The 18,551-nt window shown below is 43.0% G+C and overlaps 1 protein-coding gene across 6 annotated transcripts; it reads right to left on the reverse strand.

The window, feature by feature from the left end:
• Positions 1-2,210: 2,210 nt before the first annotated feature.
• On the reverse strand, positions 2,211-16,613 carry HNRNPH3 (heterogeneous nuclear ribonucleoprotein H3). Of its 6 annotated transcripts, none has more exons than XM_029059984.2 (10): positions 16,504-16,613; positions 8,118-8,255; positions 7,379-7,517; positions 6,630-6,814; positions 6,065-6,151; positions 5,705-5,820; positions 4,423-4,558; positions 3,783-3,878; positions 3,609-3,701; positions 2,211-3,503 (listed from the first exon to the last, which is right to left on the reverse strand). In XM_029059984.2, the coding sequence occupies exons 2-10, from the start codon at positions 8,230-8,232 to the stop codon at positions 3,427-3,429; spliced, it is 1,044 nt and encodes a 347-aa protein (XP_028915817.1). In that variant the 5' UTR covers positions 8,233-8,255; positions 16,504-16,613; the 3' UTR covers positions 2,211-3,426. The 6 variants fall into 6 exon arrangements, with proteins under 6 accessions (XP_028915817.1, XP_028915815.1, XP_028915814.1 ...); XM_029059982.1 differs by having other exon boundaries at positions 6,675-6,814; positions 16,495-16,603; XM_029059981.1 differs by having other exon boundaries at positions 16,495-16,603.
• Between the last annotated feature and the right edge of the window lie 1,938 nt (positions 16,614-18,551).

The following is an 18,551-nucleotide window of genomic DNA, read 5'->3' on the forward strand; positions in this document are numbered from 1 at the left end:
GGGTGCAGAAATGAAGTTAATCTTCCTCTCATAGGATTTTTGTAGGGCTTTGAAGATGAGGAGGGTGGCTGCAGGCTAAAGTGGGAATTTTTAGCAGGGGTTTAGAAGATGAAGTTTAGAAGATGAAGTTTGGAGGCTGGGTTGTAGCAAAGAGGAGTAAGGTTAGGTTAGGTTGGAGGGCTGACCAAATGACTCAGAGTTGAAGGTAAGGAGGATGATAAGGTTATAGTGGGCAATAGGGCCAGCGACTTCTAGAAAAGTGATCCCGGCAGTAGAGGGAAGGGTGGCTTGGAGAAGGGAGCGAAGGAGGCTGACGCAGTAGTAAAAAAGCAGGTTGGGGAAAGCGCTTGGAATAGAGTGGAGAAAAGGGAGAGATGTGAAAGAGCAATTTGCTGTTGGGGAAATGAGTGGAGGATAATGGTTAGGAGCTTATGAGACAGATGGTGTCACAGTGTGGAGGGGGAATGATGTTTTGAAGTGTCATTATGACAGCCGAGTCTCGTGTCCTGAAGGCTAGAGGAAGTGAGACAGACACCTGGGCTGGAAGGCTAGATTGGTCATGTAATTAAATGGAAAAAGCAGCTCCGTCCAGGTGCACTATGCTTTGCTGATGCACATCGGCCAGAACTTCACATCACACCTTTACTTAGGCAACACACTGACCAGCAATGCAGTGCAATGGCTGGAAAGCCAAATTAGCACTTCACCCGGGAAGCTTGTCAAAACCATCGTGATAAAATTAAAGGTCTGTTAAAGCTGGCACCCCCAACCATCTCTAGGGTTGTGACAACTCATTCCTTAAGCTGTTCCAACAGGATAATAATAATGTTGGTATTTATCAAGCGCTTACTATGTTGCAAGCATTGTTCTAAGTGCTGGGTTAAATCCAGGGAAATCAGGTTGTCCCACATGAGGCTCACAGTCTTAACTCCATTTTACAGATGAGGTAACAGGCACAGAGAAGTGACTCACTCACAGTCTCACAGTTGACAAGCAGCAGAGCCAGGATTCAAACCCATGACCTATGACTCCCAAGCCCGGGCTCTTTCCACTGAGCCACACTGCTTCTCTATCCCAAAAGGCCGCTCAGTATCTAACAGGAAGAGGAGCCGCTTTCTGGAACAATCTCCAGGGGAAGTGGGGTGGTGGGCCACACGCAGAGAATGAGTGTCGGCGGGATACCTCGACAACTTGTTTTATGGAGAGCTACAACTGGGAAATGAAAAGCAAGGAGGGGAAGAGTCAAAGTCTTAAGGACACACTTCAAACAAAGCCTCAAATATTGGTTGCATGCTGACTGAGAAATGGGAATCAACAAGTACTGTTAAAAAAAAAAAAAGGTTAAGTGCTTAAACACTACAGTAGATACAAGTTTATCAAGTTGGACAGCCCATCCCACATGGAGCTCTCAAACTAAACTACCGAGTTACAATGTGGCCTAGTGGCTAGAGCCCGGGCTCGCGAGTCAGGACCTGGGTTCTAATCCTAGCTCTGCCACTTGTCTGCTGTGGGCCTTTGGGCAAGTCGCTTCACTTCCCTGTTAGCACATCTCTAAAATGGGGATTAAGACTGGGAGCTCGAGGGGTACGGGGACGCTGTCCAACCTGATTAACGTATACTTACCTCAGGACTTAGTACAGTGCCTGGCATATAGTAAACACTTAAATACCACCAATATTATTATTAAATTGAAGGAAAGACCAGCATGGTGTACTACTCAGGGGGGAGTGGCCAAACACAAACTTCATAAGGAATTAGAGACAAGAGTGCACCCATTAAACACCGGGGATGGCTTTCCGTGCATGTCACCAACCACCTTCTTTTGAGCCTCACGTGTACTTGTAGCTGAATCTAAGTTATGTCGCCTTTGAGTACGAAAGACAAGTACACTTAAGGGTGGTAGGTAAAATTAAGGAGCTATGTGAACAGAATAACGCTTCCCTCTCAATGTTTAACCACGTATCAAAAGGAAATCAAGATACTTGCCCTGACTACCGTTTATCCAGATGGAAAGAACTAGCTCTTCAGCTACGAAAAAAACGCCTGTCTCAGTCACCTCATTCTTCATTCTGCCACTGCTGATTTAAGGATAAGTGGAAGTCAAAGCAAAGACTTAAAGGCTAGACACTGAAGATGTGCAGAAGCAGTTGAGACTCATTTGTGACTCACGAGTAGTAATTTGACAACAGATCCTAGCAGGACACACTCTGTATTAGTCTCCCACATTGACATTTATTACATAAATAGAACATTACTAGCAAAACAGGTGACAAAAGTTCATTCGATATCTGAGTTCACAGTTGACAAAAATTAAGAGGGAAAATATGGAAAGCAAAGTCCACAGAGATTAAGGGGAAGAGAAGTTAAAAAAAAACATTTTCCTCCACAGTGTAGGCAACAAAATAGTTATAACATGTACATGTCAGATGCAAACAAAACAATTGTTTTAGTGAACACCGTGACATGATCTAGTCTTAATAGACGTTTGCTTCCCTTTTGAGACATCCTTTCCACCGAATAATTACATTGAAGCTTTAGCCCATGGGCAACTCAGTTGAGGTCTAGATAAACAAAAATGCTCGATTTTAATACCCATGTATTTCATTTACTTTTGAAGCCAAATGGATAGAGGTCTCCATTATTAAATAAACTGATCTACATTTCCCTTCAATGTTTTTGGTACTTGATATAATATTTAGGTAACATAAGTGGTAAAATACATTAATCACTAACTAAACTGTGTTACAAGACATTAGATATGAAATGTGTGCCCAAAAGACTACATTTAATTTAAACACACTGAAGAGAACTCTGATGACTGAAAATCGGATATACCTAGCCCAGCTGGGGCGATGCTACAAGATGACTGTGGCTACCTAGACATTTGATTGGGAAAAAAAAAGTCTGGAATTCAGAATTAACAGTTTTGTCAGCTCTTCTTCACACCTTCACTTTAGCATTCTGGGATTTTTTTTTAATAGAAATCTAATGAAGTGAACAAAAGCATTTAATGATCAGGCATTTCTTTTACCAAGTGTCGTCACTCCAAGACACTTTTATGCTTAAGGAGAACCGAATCGACATCCAAATAAATTACATGTACAACCACCTTTTATTGAACCGATGGGCAATAAAACGTATTAACCAAATTCTTTCGTATGCAGTACATCCTTAGGAGTAACTAGTATAAAAAGTAGCAACATCAGTGGTTTGAATATAAAAATTTATTTTTAAGTCAAAGTATGCAACAAATAAAACCTACAGAAACAGATTTTCCCATCACAATCTGTTGCTTACCAAATAATATCTTGAAAACACATTCCTTCAGTCATTATAAAGTTCTTAAAATACAAAAGAAATGAAATCTGTAAGAAAGTCTAGTTGACCAGATGCTGTTTGCCAGGGCGTGTTGGCGGGAGGGCCTCTTCAGTACATCCCACGCCATCCACCTCCACTCATACCCCCTTGCCCATAGTAGCCTCCACTGCCACCTCCTCCACGACCTAAGGGAAGCACATCAAAACTCTTAGTCGATAAATATGCAGGGCCTTCTTCAGAGGGCGCGTTCAACGTTTCAGACGGGATGCCGCCCAAACCAGTCTACCTACCGTAACCACCCAGGCCGTCGGGAGTACCGTATCCTCCACTGTAACTGCTGCTCATCCCCATCCGGCCGACCGATCCGTAACCTCCCTGATTATCTGAAAAAGGCCACCGGCAAAGTTAACTCTCAGATCCAGGTTCTCGGGGTACAGTATTAAGGAATTCCAAACTTTGCCTACCCATTCCATCTCGGCCGTAGCCTCCCATTCCAGAGCCTCCCATCCCGGAACCTCCTCCGGCAGTGGAGTTCAGGAACAGTTCGATGTATCTGTGTTCTTCAAGGAAAAAAGAAACAGAGAGGGAGTTGTGAGGAGAAAACCCAAACAGATCATGTCGGTTCCAAGAGGAAAAAACATTGGTTTGACTGAAGTAAGATTACGTCAGCAAGGCCTAGTGGATCAAGTATGGGCCTGGAAGGCAGAAGGCCCTGGGTTCTAATTCCGGCTCTGTGACTTGCTGGGCTGTGTCCAACCTGATTAGTTTATATCTACCTCAGTGCTTAGACCAGTGCCGGGGCATGTAATATAAGCGCTTAAATAGCACCATTATTAGTATAAGCTTTCTCTGCACCATTTCATTCCTGCTGTTTTAATAACTCACTCTCAGGGGATCTTGATCAAATGCCAGCTAGAAAAACGAGAGTTAGCAAGGCCACTGATAACCCCCTTCCTCCTTTGCAAAATGGTGACAAGATACCCATTCTCTCTCCCCATTAGCCTGTGGAAACAGAGTCTCTTGTCTATTCTGCTAATATGGCACCCACCCCCCTGCTTGGCATATAGAAAGTGCTTAATTAACAGCTCCATCATTAACACTTACGCATGTTATTTTTATCTTTCGACATGGCAGCCACTGCATCTTCATGTGTCACAAATTCCACATCTGCTTCTCCTGTTGCTCTGCCATCTGCTCCAATATCAATATGAACTCTTATAGGGTTCAGTGGTGAGAAGAACTAGGCAAAGAAAAAATGTGTTTCCACCCATAAGTTAGGAACCTATTTTTATTCAGCACATATCAAGTATTTTCTTACTCAACAAAACAGGATTGGGGGGGGGGGGGCGCGGGGGGGAGGAAGGCAGGGGAACAGGGAATGTGCCTGTGACCAAATGCTAAGCTTCAGTGATTAAACTCCTAAGTACTTGTCAACTTCTGGATAAAGACTAACCAAAACCACAACAAACCTTTTAGGGATTCTCTATCAGTTCAGGGTGGCATGACACCAACTTTAAAATGGCCCAATTTAAGATCTAGACCATGTTCCCCATCTGGTAACGGCAGATGTAATGTCTGAGAGCAACCTTAAGCTTCCCTGGGGATGCGACATTCATCAAAAACCAACACCAGCAACTAAGACAAGTGGCGAAGTATTGGGAAGCTCCCATTTTAGGTGGTTGCCCTTCCATTTTATCGTGGCGGGACTCTCGTTTCCATACTCTACCAATTCCTCAAGTGTTCCTCCTCCTCCCACAGTATCCGATTTAGTTCTATGCACCTCTTCCGAGGGATTTTTAGCTCCTTAAGAGCAGGACCAGATTGTACCTCTCAAGCACCTTGAACAGGGTTTGGCCCTCCATAGATCAACCCAGCAATTGCACAGCACTGTACAAAGCGTTGAGAGAGGTACAGTAGATAAGATCCTCGAGAACAAGGATCTTACTGGTATTAAGTTACAGAGACGAAATGGGAGTATGAGCATATGTACATAAGTGCTGTGGGACTGAAGATGGAGCGACTCTCAGGTGCTTAAAAGGTACAGCTCTAAGGGCACGGGCAATGCAGAATGGAGGGTGAATAAAGGGAACGAGGGCTGAGTCAGGGAATAGATCCCACTAAAATAGTGACAGGGTCAGAGGGGGGGATGAGGGAAATTATCACCTGTCTCCTTCCAATTGTGTCACCCCACCGACAAACCGCTCTGTTCTAAAAATAGTGCCGCAGTTCCCGAGGGCACGAATGATATGGCTAAACTGAATGCAAGGCACGGCCAACCTTTATGAATGAAATCATATTCTCGGAACGGAGCAATCGGTGGGAAAGCCTGGATTTAATCACAGAAACGCTAGGCAAACTGAGTTCCTGTCCCTTTAGCAATACTCACGTTAGCAATATCATTTTCAGTTGCTCGAAACGGCAGCCCTCTCATATGGACAAAATGGCCCCCGTGAAAACCCGAACTTGCATCACCGGCTCCACCGTAGCCATGGCCGCCCATACCTGTGGAAGGAAAAACATTCCCGGACGGTCACAGAATCAGTCGGGACTCTCACCAATAAAAACAGAGCCAAAACAAAAAAAGCCACCTAGCACACAACACCCACAGGATGCATTTCACTTAATTCCAAATTATACCCTAATAGACCCATCGAAAGATACCGTGCTTCTTAGGCAATAGGAGGTCCTGACTAATGCACATACTTGTAAAAATTGAAAGAGGACCAAGTTTTAGTATTTATTTTACCTCTCCCATCTCTCATTCTGTCATCAAATCCATCATTTCCATAGCCATAATTATTATAGCCTCCATAGTCATCAAAACCACCATAACCTGTACAATTTAAAAAGAAATTCATGAATAGACTTCCAAGCGATGATCAATTTTTACCATAGAGTTCATAAAAAACTTACGTCGAAGTAAATGTCCTTGTAACCTCTTGGTAACTAGAAGTTGCAACTCCCACTTAGTGTTCATGAAATTGGCATTTCAACACTAGGTGGAAATTCAAATTCTCCAACAGGTTAAATTCAAAGACATGCAAATTAATTTCATCCTGGCCCCATGCAGTAGGCGTCAAATCAACAAATGTCTCTTCATGTCATCCTAGCTTCCTTTTTTTTTTTTTTTTAAATCATCTTGGTGCCTGCCAACAGGTGCGTCAAATCCCTTAGCAGGCAATGGGAATCCATATTTTCATGAACCTAGTAGGTACTGTTCGGTAAGTTAATGCCATTTCTGTTTTTCTTGACATAAAGTCAGGAATAGTAAGAAAATGACAACAGAACCTTTGTTCATTAGGTACACATACCACCGTCATATCCATCACCTCCTCGTCGCATTCTGTCATACATACTTCCACGCCCAGCTCCATAATAACCCCCTCTTCCTCCTAATGGTCTATCATATGGTCCTGGTCGCTGTCCCAGCATTCTTCGCGGTGGATCATAAAATCCCTTGATTTCGCTCCTGCTACTCTTGAAGATCTCAATATACCTACGCAAAAAAGATGGTTTAAGGTGCAAGTTTTGGCATACGTGCATTAGAAAGCAAGACATTGGACCAAAAAAAAAAAATAAATAAAAAAAAATCAGTGACAGTGGTTTCTATAACTAGAGTCATAATCCAATTGGAAATGCCTTTAGATACCATAACATTTAAAAGTTTACCTACAGCCTCAATAAAATTCTTAAATGGCAAGATTCACATTGATATACTAAATTATCCATTTGAAAACTTTAATCATCGAATTAAAAAATTTAATTTTCGGGTTTCCTTTAGTAATAAAATCTCTTTAAAAGGAAAACCGGGTGACTACAATGGCATTTATCAAAGAACACCCTATAGGCAAGGTGGAAACAATCGGATTTAAAGTTTATCAAACTAAGAGCATTAATTTCCCACCCAAATCTATATTTCCCAAGTTAAACTTAGAGAGAATTACAAATTCTTTAAAACTAACCCCCAAAAAGTTATGGTCTCCCCCCCCATATAAGCATTAGTGACCCACAACCCCCAAAAAATAAAGATTTAACACCATCCCAAACTCTCCATCCCCACCTGTGCCCTATTCTTTCCTTGTGTTTCCCCAGAGCATTTTCTGCTATCTCCTTTGAAGCAAACTGCACGAAGGCCTCCCCTGTGCTTCTCCCCTGGTAGTCCATCGTCAATGTTATCCCATTTGGCACGATTTCCAACCCTTTAACCCAAGGACAAATAACCCCATCAAGGGGAACAGTGTTAAAGGCTGAAACATTCCCATCTGAATCAAATACTTAAAGCAAGTCTAAAGAAAACAAAAAAAAAAAAATTAAAAAGCTTAAATCCCCATCACCCATTACAAACGAAAGAACTTTCAAATATGGGTTTAAATTATGTTTGCTACCAGTGTGCATTTTAAGTTACACACAGACAAGCCCACCTACATTACATTAAAAAAACATAATTGCTACTCAAATTATTTAACTATGCTCCATATTCTTAATCAGTTTACTTGGCAGGCACATGCACACGTGTACACACACACACACAAACGCACGTGCACACACACACACAAACGCACCCACCCAACACATTTACCCCTATATTCCCTTCACTAAGTTACTGAACATTAGGGCTTAATATTTCGATTCTCTATTTAAAACATTGAATGGAGCAAGCACATTTCAGTTAGAAACATAACCTAAAATGCTATTTTAAAACAAAAATGTCTAAACAAAGGGCATTATGAAATTACACAAAATCGATAATGCAAATACAAAAAAACTGAAGGGGGACTAAACTTTAATACTAGAGGTACCTGTAAAGAACTGAACAATTTCCTCTTTGCTGCAACCAAATGGCAGTCCACGAAGTCGTACTGTTCCATCACTAGCTGTATCATTTGGACCATTATGTTTCATAACCCAATCCATCTCAGTACCGTTTGATTTAAATGCTATAGAGAGGGAACAATCGTGTAAAGAGTCAAGATATACCTTCTATAGGCTTTGAAGACATTAAGCTTCTACTGGTGTATATATATAAAAACCACAAAAACAAAAGAAAAAACAGACATAAAACCAAACGACAGCCCATTCTATTTCTGCCAAGACAAATTCCACCAATAGTGGAACTACATCAAGCTTCCAACATAAAACCCTAGCCACTCCTCCCTCCCTCTCCTGCTTCCTATAAACTCGGATCCTTACCACACAAATAAAATCCGTTATTCATTTAAGGATTGCATTACCAAAACATGAAAATCTGCAGGGATAAAACAATGCTCCAAAATAGATACCAGTCACTGTAGATAGAAGTAAGGAAAAATGGATTAGTCCACAACACAAAACAATGTGTGGTACTGAGCAAATTCCTGGAGAGTACACGAAGACTGACTCTTTCCATTACTCACCAAAATCTGCATGTGCATTGTATTTCTGGATTCCAGTAACCCACTTGCTGCTGGCAGGAAAAATCCTGGCCATCCTAGGACTATTCTAACAAATCCTAGCTTCAATAGCTAACATTTCTGAGGACAGAGTGAGCGGAATCAAGTAACTGAGATGAAAACTAGACACCAAAATGCCACTCAGAATAGTTTTCTGCAAACATTAAAAGAGGGGAATAAAAAAGCTAAGTAGTATCATCTGTTTAGAAGCTCTTGGAGACAATACACAGAAGAAACCAGAAGCATTTCTCCCTCACCACTTTGGCTTCAGTAGTCTTGGCACAAAGGTTTTCCTCTTTTTTAGTTTGAAGGGAAGCACACTTTCCTTTTAAACAGCAGTAGAGGCATAAATTCAACTACAAAACTTACCGTAATCTTGTTTAATTCTCTACACAGCTGCAGGAGTCTCACCAACTTGCATTACATGGACAAATCTGTTCCTCCCTCAAGATACTCAAAATGGAAATATTCGTTTTTAGATCCTTCAAGCACCCAATTTTCAACAGTGCTTTTCTTCACTCAGTCAAAATTTCTGTTCTCTGGGCAATGTCTAGATGAGCGATGAAGATCACTAGCCCAAGCACCCAGAATACCCCTAATCTCTTTCCCACTTTTAATACTCAGGATGTTGGGCATTTAGTGAATAGCTGCCAAAACAGTGGGTCTCAAACTTAATGATTTGGGAAGCAGTATGAAGTTTAAGCATGCCAAATGGAATTTACCCCCATGAATGTGTTAGAATTTGAGGACAAGGGAAGAGAATTAAAAAAACAAACAACTGAACTGTGTTTGCGCAAAACATCTGAAGGACCAGGGCACCTGGGGCTGGGAGGTTCCATTTTGAATTTACTGTTACTGGCTTAATGAAATGAAACCTTGCAAGACCAGTGTACTTACAATTCCCCAAGATCAGGGGTCCCTCTTTCTCCCCAGCAAGTGACCACTACAAGAGTAAAAGTCCTTGCTTAGTCACTGGGGCAATGGAGTTGGAGAGAGGCTAAACAATTCACATCTTGACTCCCCCATCAGAACAGTGAATGGGAGAAGCAGGACACCGGTCAACAGCTTTTAATCGCGGGCAGAAGTCCTTCCCCATAAAATGTTGTGTTTGGAATGGTATCAACAGAATTCCAACTACTCCAGCATATTGTGACAAAGTCACTGAATTGATTGAGGAGTTTAAAGACTGTCCCCTCCAAAAATGGCTTGGGCTGCTTCCTTTGTCATTATTTGATTGTTTCAGTTGGTTATTCATTGCTGTTCCTAATTCACCAACCCTATCTGCTTTCTTCTACTTTGACTGGGGTAACAGCTAATTTAACTAACCTCTACAACACCAAGACTGAATACCCTAATTTTAATTTCTCGTCTTGGAAATTTTGGTATTATTGAACTGTTTCTCCGCCCATACATTAAGCTTCTTGAGAAGCTAAGTCTATGTATGCCTTGTCCATCTATTTTATAGCTTCAAGTTTCCTAGAATTAGAAACCTAGAGCCAAAATGGGTAATGGAAATCTTACTAGCCATGGTAAGTATAAATCGGGGAGAAGCTTACAAAATGTATGAGGCACAGAATGTTCCAACAGGACCAGGGTACTGGTAATCCAGTGAGTCTGCTGAAAAAATTTCAGTATAATTTAGCTGGGACCAGGACAAGTTATGGAATAAGTTCATTCATTCCCAGTATTCTAGAGGGGAACAGATGTGAAATGCCATGGAATAAGGGAAAGGGACAAGGAAGAGTGACTATGTAGTACGTGTGTGTGTGTGTGTTGGGGGGTGGGAGGGATGGGATGAGGGGGGACTATAACCCCCCCAATTTCACTTCAATTACATACAGTGCCATTTCTCTCCAACCCTTCTGTCATTCCTAAAGGGAGGGAAGGGGTAAGAGAGAGAAGGATCAAGATAAATGCTGAGTAGGCCTGAAATTAATTTCTCATTAACATCCTTGCTGTACTACAGTGATTTTTTGAATCACTAGAGAGGCAACTGAATTAAAGTCCAGTACACCACCTTTAAATATTTCATACACATGGGCCAGTGTATAGGCCAGGGTCCAGTTATCCATAATGGTTGCAGTCCAATTCTACCACGTTTGCTGAGGAGGGATTAGGCTGTCCAATTTTCAAGCCGATTGACCCCATCAGGCAATGAGCAGCAGTGTGGTCTGGTGGAAAGAGTCTATGCCTGTGTTCGAATCACAGCTCTGCCACCTGTCTGCTGTATGACCTTGGGTAAGTCACTTCACTTCTCTGTGCTACGGCTATCTCATCTGTAGAATGGGAATTAAAACCGTGAGTCCTTAGTGGGACAGGGACTGTGTTCAATCAGATTGTTTCCTATCTACCCCAGACCTTAGTAAAGTGCTTAGCACATATTAAACACTTAAATACCATTAAAAAAGAAAAAAAAAAACTGGGGGTGTTTTTGGCTCATCCAAATCCTAAATGTTCAAGTTTTGCTGATGTGACAAGAACAGTGCACTAAAAGGGAATTATTCACATTAACTATCCTAGGCAGAGCTCTGAGTAAACCAGATGCAAGTAGCAATGTGGCCTCGAGCCTACAGGGGATAATTTAAAATGTGATTAGACCAAATCCCAAACAAGTAGGAACAAGGAAAGAAGGGTCTTAACCAACAAAGGCTGCCCGAAACTGACTAAATAAAGCTCTGGCCTCTGAATCCAATCATGGGACAGGGACTGTGCCCTATCTGATTATACTGAATCCCAGCAAACACAGAGTAAACTCCATCAACTCAACTCAACTCAAGTGATCCAGGCCCAAGTTCTTATAAAATCTACAGTGGGCACCACTTGTCTGAAATTTGAATTACTAATCCTGAGGCGCTAATCCTAGACCTTTCTCTACCCCCTCTTCTTTTACCCAAATGGAGGCTAGTCAAAGAAAAGGACTACTACAGGGAGGAATTTGGGATAAGTATCTCCAGGCCACTTTTCCAATCAATTACCAAATGGGGGGGGGGGGTCACTTTCCTGAATTTGTCAGATTGTCAGCTCTTCTTAACCAGCTTTTATTTATACTTTTCTCCTCCCTAATCAAATCTCCCAAAGTGTATGGTTTAGCAAGTCCTCATTTTCTGAATAGCAAATCCCCTTCCCAGCCCCACTGCACCTATCTTCATTTCTATAATTTATATTAATGCCTGTCTCTTCCTCTAGCCTCTAAGCTTCTTGTGGGCAGGGAATGTGCCTCTCTCTCCCAAGTGTAGAGTAAGTGCTCAATAAATATGACTACCTCTTTAGTCTCTAATATTCACTGTATGCGGAATCCATGGGCCTCTAAAGTTTTGGAAATTAGTCTCATGCTGCTGTTTTACTGATGTAAATTGGAAAGACATTTCTACACTGGAAGCATGCAACTTGGACTTCTGACTAGCAACTTACAGCTGCTAGCAATTGCCTGTGAGCCTTATTGAGAATAAACTCTCGATATAAAGGTAATAAGTACCAGCCCTGGGCATTGTGTCTGAGTTAAAAAGGGAAGGACCTCAAGAAAGCTTTTGCAGCCCTGATGGAACAGATTAAGCAGCTAGGCAGAAGACTGAACGGCAAAGTAGGTAAGTGTTACAGGTTGGGAGGGGGCCACGTTATACTTGAGCATCCTGCCTGCCTTCTTCTGGTCACTCAATGGCATTTGATGCTTACTGCATGCAGCAATGCTTACAGTAAAGAAGACCTGATCCCTGCCCTCCAGCAGTTTACAATCTGGCGTGGGTGAGGGGGGGAGGTCAGACATTAAACTGAGCTACAATAAGGAAAGCAATACAATACAGAATTAGCATAAAGTCACCCAGGAGAAGCACCATTCAGAGAAGATCTATTTCCCACTAGCCACTCTATATAGTCAGTTCATTTTTCGGGACTAAGAATCACTTCTCCCTGACCTGTTAACTGTTCGTCTGGGATAAATAACACATCTTTCAAGAAATAATAAGCATCCTGCATCCATTTCAAACTAGTGAACTAAGCTGAATCTCAGGTGGGTTGTAGTTTTTTTTTTTTAATTTACAGACCTTAAAATTTCACTTTGGCGCTTACATCTTAATTGGCTTGTCTACATTGGACTGTCACCTTCCAGAACAAAAAGAAGCGCAATACCCTTTTGGAGTCTTCTCGCCAAACTAACTCTTCTCCTCTTCAAAGCCCTACTGCGAGCTTACCTCCTCCGGGAGGCCTTCCCAGACTGAGCCCTCCCTTTCCCTCTGCTCCTCCCTCCCTCCCTCTGCTCTATCCCCTTCCCCTCAGCCCTTGTGTATATTTGTATATATTATTTATTACTCTATTTTATTAAGGGTGTATACATATAGCCACAATTCTATTTTGATGGTATTGATGCCTACTTGTTTGGTTTTGCTGTTTCCCCTGTTTAGACTGTGAGCCCGTTGGGCAGGGATTGTCTCTCTCTGTTGACAAACTGTCCGTTCCAAGTGCTTAGGACGGTGCTCTGCACACAGGTGGCGCTCAGTAAATATGAATGAACTCAACGAATGGCATTTATGAAACACCCAGTGCTGAGACACCATTCTAAACGCCTGAGGCTACAAAAGGCGCATGGTCCCCCGTCCTGTCCTGTTCTTACCCCCTTCGATCGGCCCTATTTGGGGGGCAAATTCCTCCTACCTGCCTCCCGGATGGGACAAAAACCCTTTTGAAAGGGAAGGCCTCCCACCCCCAATGCCTCCTTCCCCAGCGTGTGAACAGCGCTCTGCACACAATAGGGGCTCCGTGCAGGCTGCCTGCCGACTGTTCAAGGAGACACAGACCAATGGAGACGAACAAAAAAGGATGAAAGGGAAAAAAAAGGGGGGGGGGGGAACCAGGATATGGACATACATTATTGGGGGTGGGGGGTAGGTGAACAAATTCATTCATTCATATTTATCGAGCGCTTATTATGTGCAGAATACTGTCCTAGGCGCTTGGAATGGACAATTCATTCATTCTTCAATAGCATTTATTGAGCGCTTACTACGTGCAGACCACTGTCCTAAGCGCTTGGAATGGACAATTCATTCATTCATTCATTATTCAACAGTATTTACTGAGCGCTTACTATGTGCAGAGCACTGTCCTAGGCGCTTGGAATGGACAATTCATTCATTCTTCAATAGCATTTATTGAGCGCTTACTACGTGCAGAGCACTGTCCTAGGCGCTTGGAACGGACAATTCATTCATTCATTATTCAACAGTATTTACTGAGCGCTTACTATGTGCACAGCACTGTCCTAGGCGCTTGGAATGGACAAATTCATTCATTCAATAGTATTTACTGAGCGCTATGTGCACAGCACTGTCCTAGGCGCTTAGAATGGAGAATTCATTCAATAGTATTTATTGAGCGCTTACTCTGTGCAGAGCACTGTACTAAGCGCCTGCAATGTACAATTCGGCCACAGATATAGAGACAACTCCTGCCCAACGACAGGCTCCGTCTAAACGGGGGAGCCAGCAAAGCAAAAGAGAACAAAAACAAGGCAACGCCATCAAGACGCATAGAACCACGGGGATGTACACCTTATTAACAAAATCAACGGGGCGATAAATAACATACGCAAATGAGTAATAATTTACGCGTAATAAATACAAATTCGGCAACGGGGGGGAGAGATCTCTGACCCACGACGGGCTCACGGGCCAAACAGGAGGGGTACAATGAGACCCTATTGCTAAACCGTCGAGGTCGGGTGGAAAAGGGAAGGGGTCGGGGGGCTTGACAGAGGTGGGGGGTTAGGCTGAAAGGGGGGGGGACCCGCAGGGGTGGACGATGAAGCCGAGAGGGTCACAAAGGAGGCAGGGGAGGGGAGGGTGGGAAGGGCCTCCTTTGTCCGAGGCCGCCGCCATTCGCGCCTCCTTCCCAGGACGCCGGTTTGGGGGCGGGGTGGGTCGGAAAGGAGGAGGATGGTAAAAAAAAATAGGATGAAAGAATGATAAGTAGAATAATAATAAACAGGAGAATGATAGAATATAATAGAATGAGAGTAAGACAGGATAATCAATAGGATAGGACGATAATAGGAGGATGTTAATAGCACTGTGTTCACTTGTATATATTTTTTATTACCCTATTCATTTTGTTAATGAGATGCACACCCTCCTGATTCCATTTATTGCTACTGTTTTTGTCTGTGCCTCCCCCATTAGACTGTGAGCCGTCATTGGGCAGGGATTGTCTCTGTCGGTTGCCGAATTGTCCATTCCCAGCGCTTAGTACAGTGCTCTGCACGGAGTAAGCGCTCAATAAATACTATTGAATGAGAATGGTAAATAGGAGGATGTTAATAAATAAGATGATAAATAGGGGGGTGCTAATAAATAAGATGATAAATAGGAGGATGTTAATAAATAAGATGATAAATAGGAGGATGGTGTTATAGGATGATAATACATAGGATAGGATGATGAGGAGAATAGGATAGTAATAAATACGAGGATAGAATGGTAATAAATAGAATAGGATGGATAGGATGATAATAAGTAGGAGAATAGGATGCTAATAAATAAGAGAATAGGATGGCAATAAATAGGATAGGATGATAAGTAGAATAGGATGGTAATAAATAAGAGAATAGGATGATAATAAATATGATAGGATAATAGGAGAATAGGACGATAATAGGAAGATAGGATGATAATAAGAGAATAGGATGGTAATAAATAGGAAGATTGGATGATAATAAATAGGAAGATTGGATGATAATAAATAGAAAGATTGGATGATAATAAATAGAAAGATTGGATGATAATAAATAGGAAGATTGGATGATAATAAATAGGAAGATTGGATGATAATAAATAGGAAGATTGGATGATAATAAATAGGAAGATTGGATGATAATAAATAGGAAGACTGGATGATAATAAATAGGAAGATTGGATGATAATAAATAGGAAGAGTGGATGATAATAAATAGGAAGAGTGGATGATAATAAATAGGAAGAGTGGATGATAATAAATAGGAAGATTGGATGATAATAAATAGGAAGATTGGATGATAATAAATAAGATAGGATGATAATAAATAAGATAGGATGATAATAAATAGGAAAACAGGATAACAATAGGAAGATAGGGTGATAAGAAAATAAGAAGGTAATGAATAGGATGGTAATACATAGGATAGGATGATGATAAATAGGAGAATAGGATGGTAATAAATAGGGGGATGATAAGGAGGAGGAGGAGGTGGGCGTCAGGCCCGGGAGGCCGGCGGCGGCGAGGGCTTTCGGGCGCCATTTCCGCCGCCCGCCCGCCCGTCCGTCCCGCCGGGGCCGTGCTCCTCTTTCTCCCGCCTCGGCCGTGGCCGGGGTCCGGTGTCGGCGAGAGGGGACCGGGGATGGTGGAGGGGTGAGGGAAGGGGGGCAGCGTCCGGGTGCGGCCGAGGGCAGGGTCCGGCGGGAGGCCCGAGGAAGCGGCGCCACCGTGCTCAAAATGGCGGCGGCCGCGCTGAGGGAGGAGGGGGAGGGGAGCCCGGCCCGGCCCAAACCCCGCCAGACCGGATCGCACCGGGCCGCGGGTCGCTCCCCCCCCGCCCCCCCGCCCCCGACCTCGCCGGGAGAGGCCGAACACAGGCCGAGGATGAGGTAAGGACGGGGGAAGGACCGGGCAAGGACCGGCCGGGCGGCCATGCCTCCTCCTCCTCCTCATCCCTCCTTGTGTCTCCCTCCCCCCCCCCCCGCCCCGTCCCGGGGTCCTGGGGGGTCCCTCCCGCCGCTTATACCTCAGATACCCAGGCGGGCGGCTCCGGGAGGCGCTTGGGGGGAGGGAGGGGGTCGCTCTTCTCGGCGGCGCCCACCACAACGGCGGCTCCAACCGTCTGCGGGCGGCGGCGGCGGCTGACGGAGCTGCGCAGTTGGGCTGAGGGAAGGATGGAGGAGGAGGAGAAGGAGGAGGAGGAGGAGGAGGGAGGGGCGGGGACAAGTCTCGCGAGAGCCAGAGTGGCGGGAAGGGCGCGTGCGTGCGTTCGCCGTTACCAGGGAGAGGGCCGGGCGGAGGGGGGGGAGGGGGGGGAGGGGGGGGAGGAGGAGGGGGAGGGGCGCCTCTCTCTGAGGAGAGACATTCATCCATCCATTCATTCATTCATTCATTCAATCATCCATCCATCCATTCATTCATTCAATCATTCATCCATCCATTCAATCATTCATTCAATCAATCATTCATTCATTCGATCATTCATTAATTCACTCATTCATTCAATCATCCATCCATCCATTCAATCATTCATTCATCAATTCATTCAATCATCCATCCATCCATTCAATCATTCATCCATTCAATCATTCAATCATTCATCCATTCAGTCATTCATCCATTCATTCAATCATTCATTCATCAATTCATTCAATCATCCATCCATCCATCCATTCAATCATTCATCCATTCAATCATTCAATCATTCATCCATTCAATCATTCATCCATTCATTCAATCATCCATCCATTCATTCATCCATCCATCCATCCATTCATTCATTCATTCAATCATTCATCAATTCATTCAATCATTCATTAATTCACTCACTCACTCACTCACTCACTCACTCACTCACTCACTCACTCACTCACTCAATCGTCTTTATCATTAATAATGATAATAGTTCATTCCTTCCCATTCATTCCTTCTTTCACTTGTATTTCTTATTAATAATGAGAACAGTTTGTTCATTCATTCACATTCATTCATTCATGCGCTCATTCTTTCATTCACTCGTTCATTCAATCGTATTTATTATTCATAATAAGGATAATAGTTCATTCATTCATTCACATTCATTCATTTGCTCATTCTTTCACTCATTCATTCAATCATATTTATTATTAATAATAATAATAGTTCATTCATTCACATTCATTCATTCACTCATTCACTCATTCATTAATCGTATTAATTATTATTAATAATAATAATAGTTCATTCATTTACATTCATTCACTCACTCATTCTTTCATTCACTCATTCATTCACTCACTCATTCTTTCATTCACTCATTCATTCAATCGTATTTATTATTATTAATAATAATAGTTCATTCATTCATTCACTCACTCATTCTTTCATTCACTCATTCATTCAATTGTATTTATTATTAATAATAATAATGTCGGTATTTGTTAAGGACTTATTATGTGCAGAGCACTTTTCTAAGCACTGGAGTAGATACAGGCTCATCAGTCTGTTTCACATGAGGCTCCCAGTCTCCATCCCCATTTCACAGACGAGGTCACTGAGGCAAGCAGCGTGGCTCAGTGGCAAGAGCCCCGGGGGAGTCAGAGGTCATGGGTTCGAATTCCAGCTCTGCCACTTGTCAGCTGGGTGACTGGACAAGTCACTTCACTTCTCTGGGCCTCACTTACCTCATCTGGAAAATGGGGATGAAGACTGTGAGCCTCATGAGGGACCATCTGATGACCCTGTATCTACCCCAGTGCTTAGAACAGTGCTCTGCATATAGTAAGCGATTACAAATACCAACATTATTATTATTATTACTATTATACAGGGTAATCAGGTTGTCCCACATGAGGCTCACAGTCTCCATCCCCATTTTACAGATGAGGTCACTGAGGCACCGAGAATAATAATAATGTTGGTATTTGGTAAGCGCTTATTATGTGCAGAGCACTGTTCTAAGCACTGGGGGAGATAGAGGGTCATCAGGTTGTCCCACATGAGGCTCACAGCCTCCATCCCCCTTTTCCAGAGGAGGTCACTGAGGCCCAGAGAAGTGAAGTGACTTGCCCCCAGTCACCCAGCTGACAAGTGGCAGAGTCTGGA

This window comes from Ornithorhynchus anatinus, chromosome 3 (genome assembly GCF_004115215.2).
Source record: "Ornithorhynchus anatinus isolate Pmale09 chromosome 3, mOrnAna1.pri.v4, whole genome shotgun sequence".
Classification (NCBI taxonomy): domain Eukaryota; kingdom Metazoa; phylum Chordata; class Mammalia; order Monotremata; family Ornithorhynchidae; genus Ornithorhynchus; species Ornithorhynchus anatinus.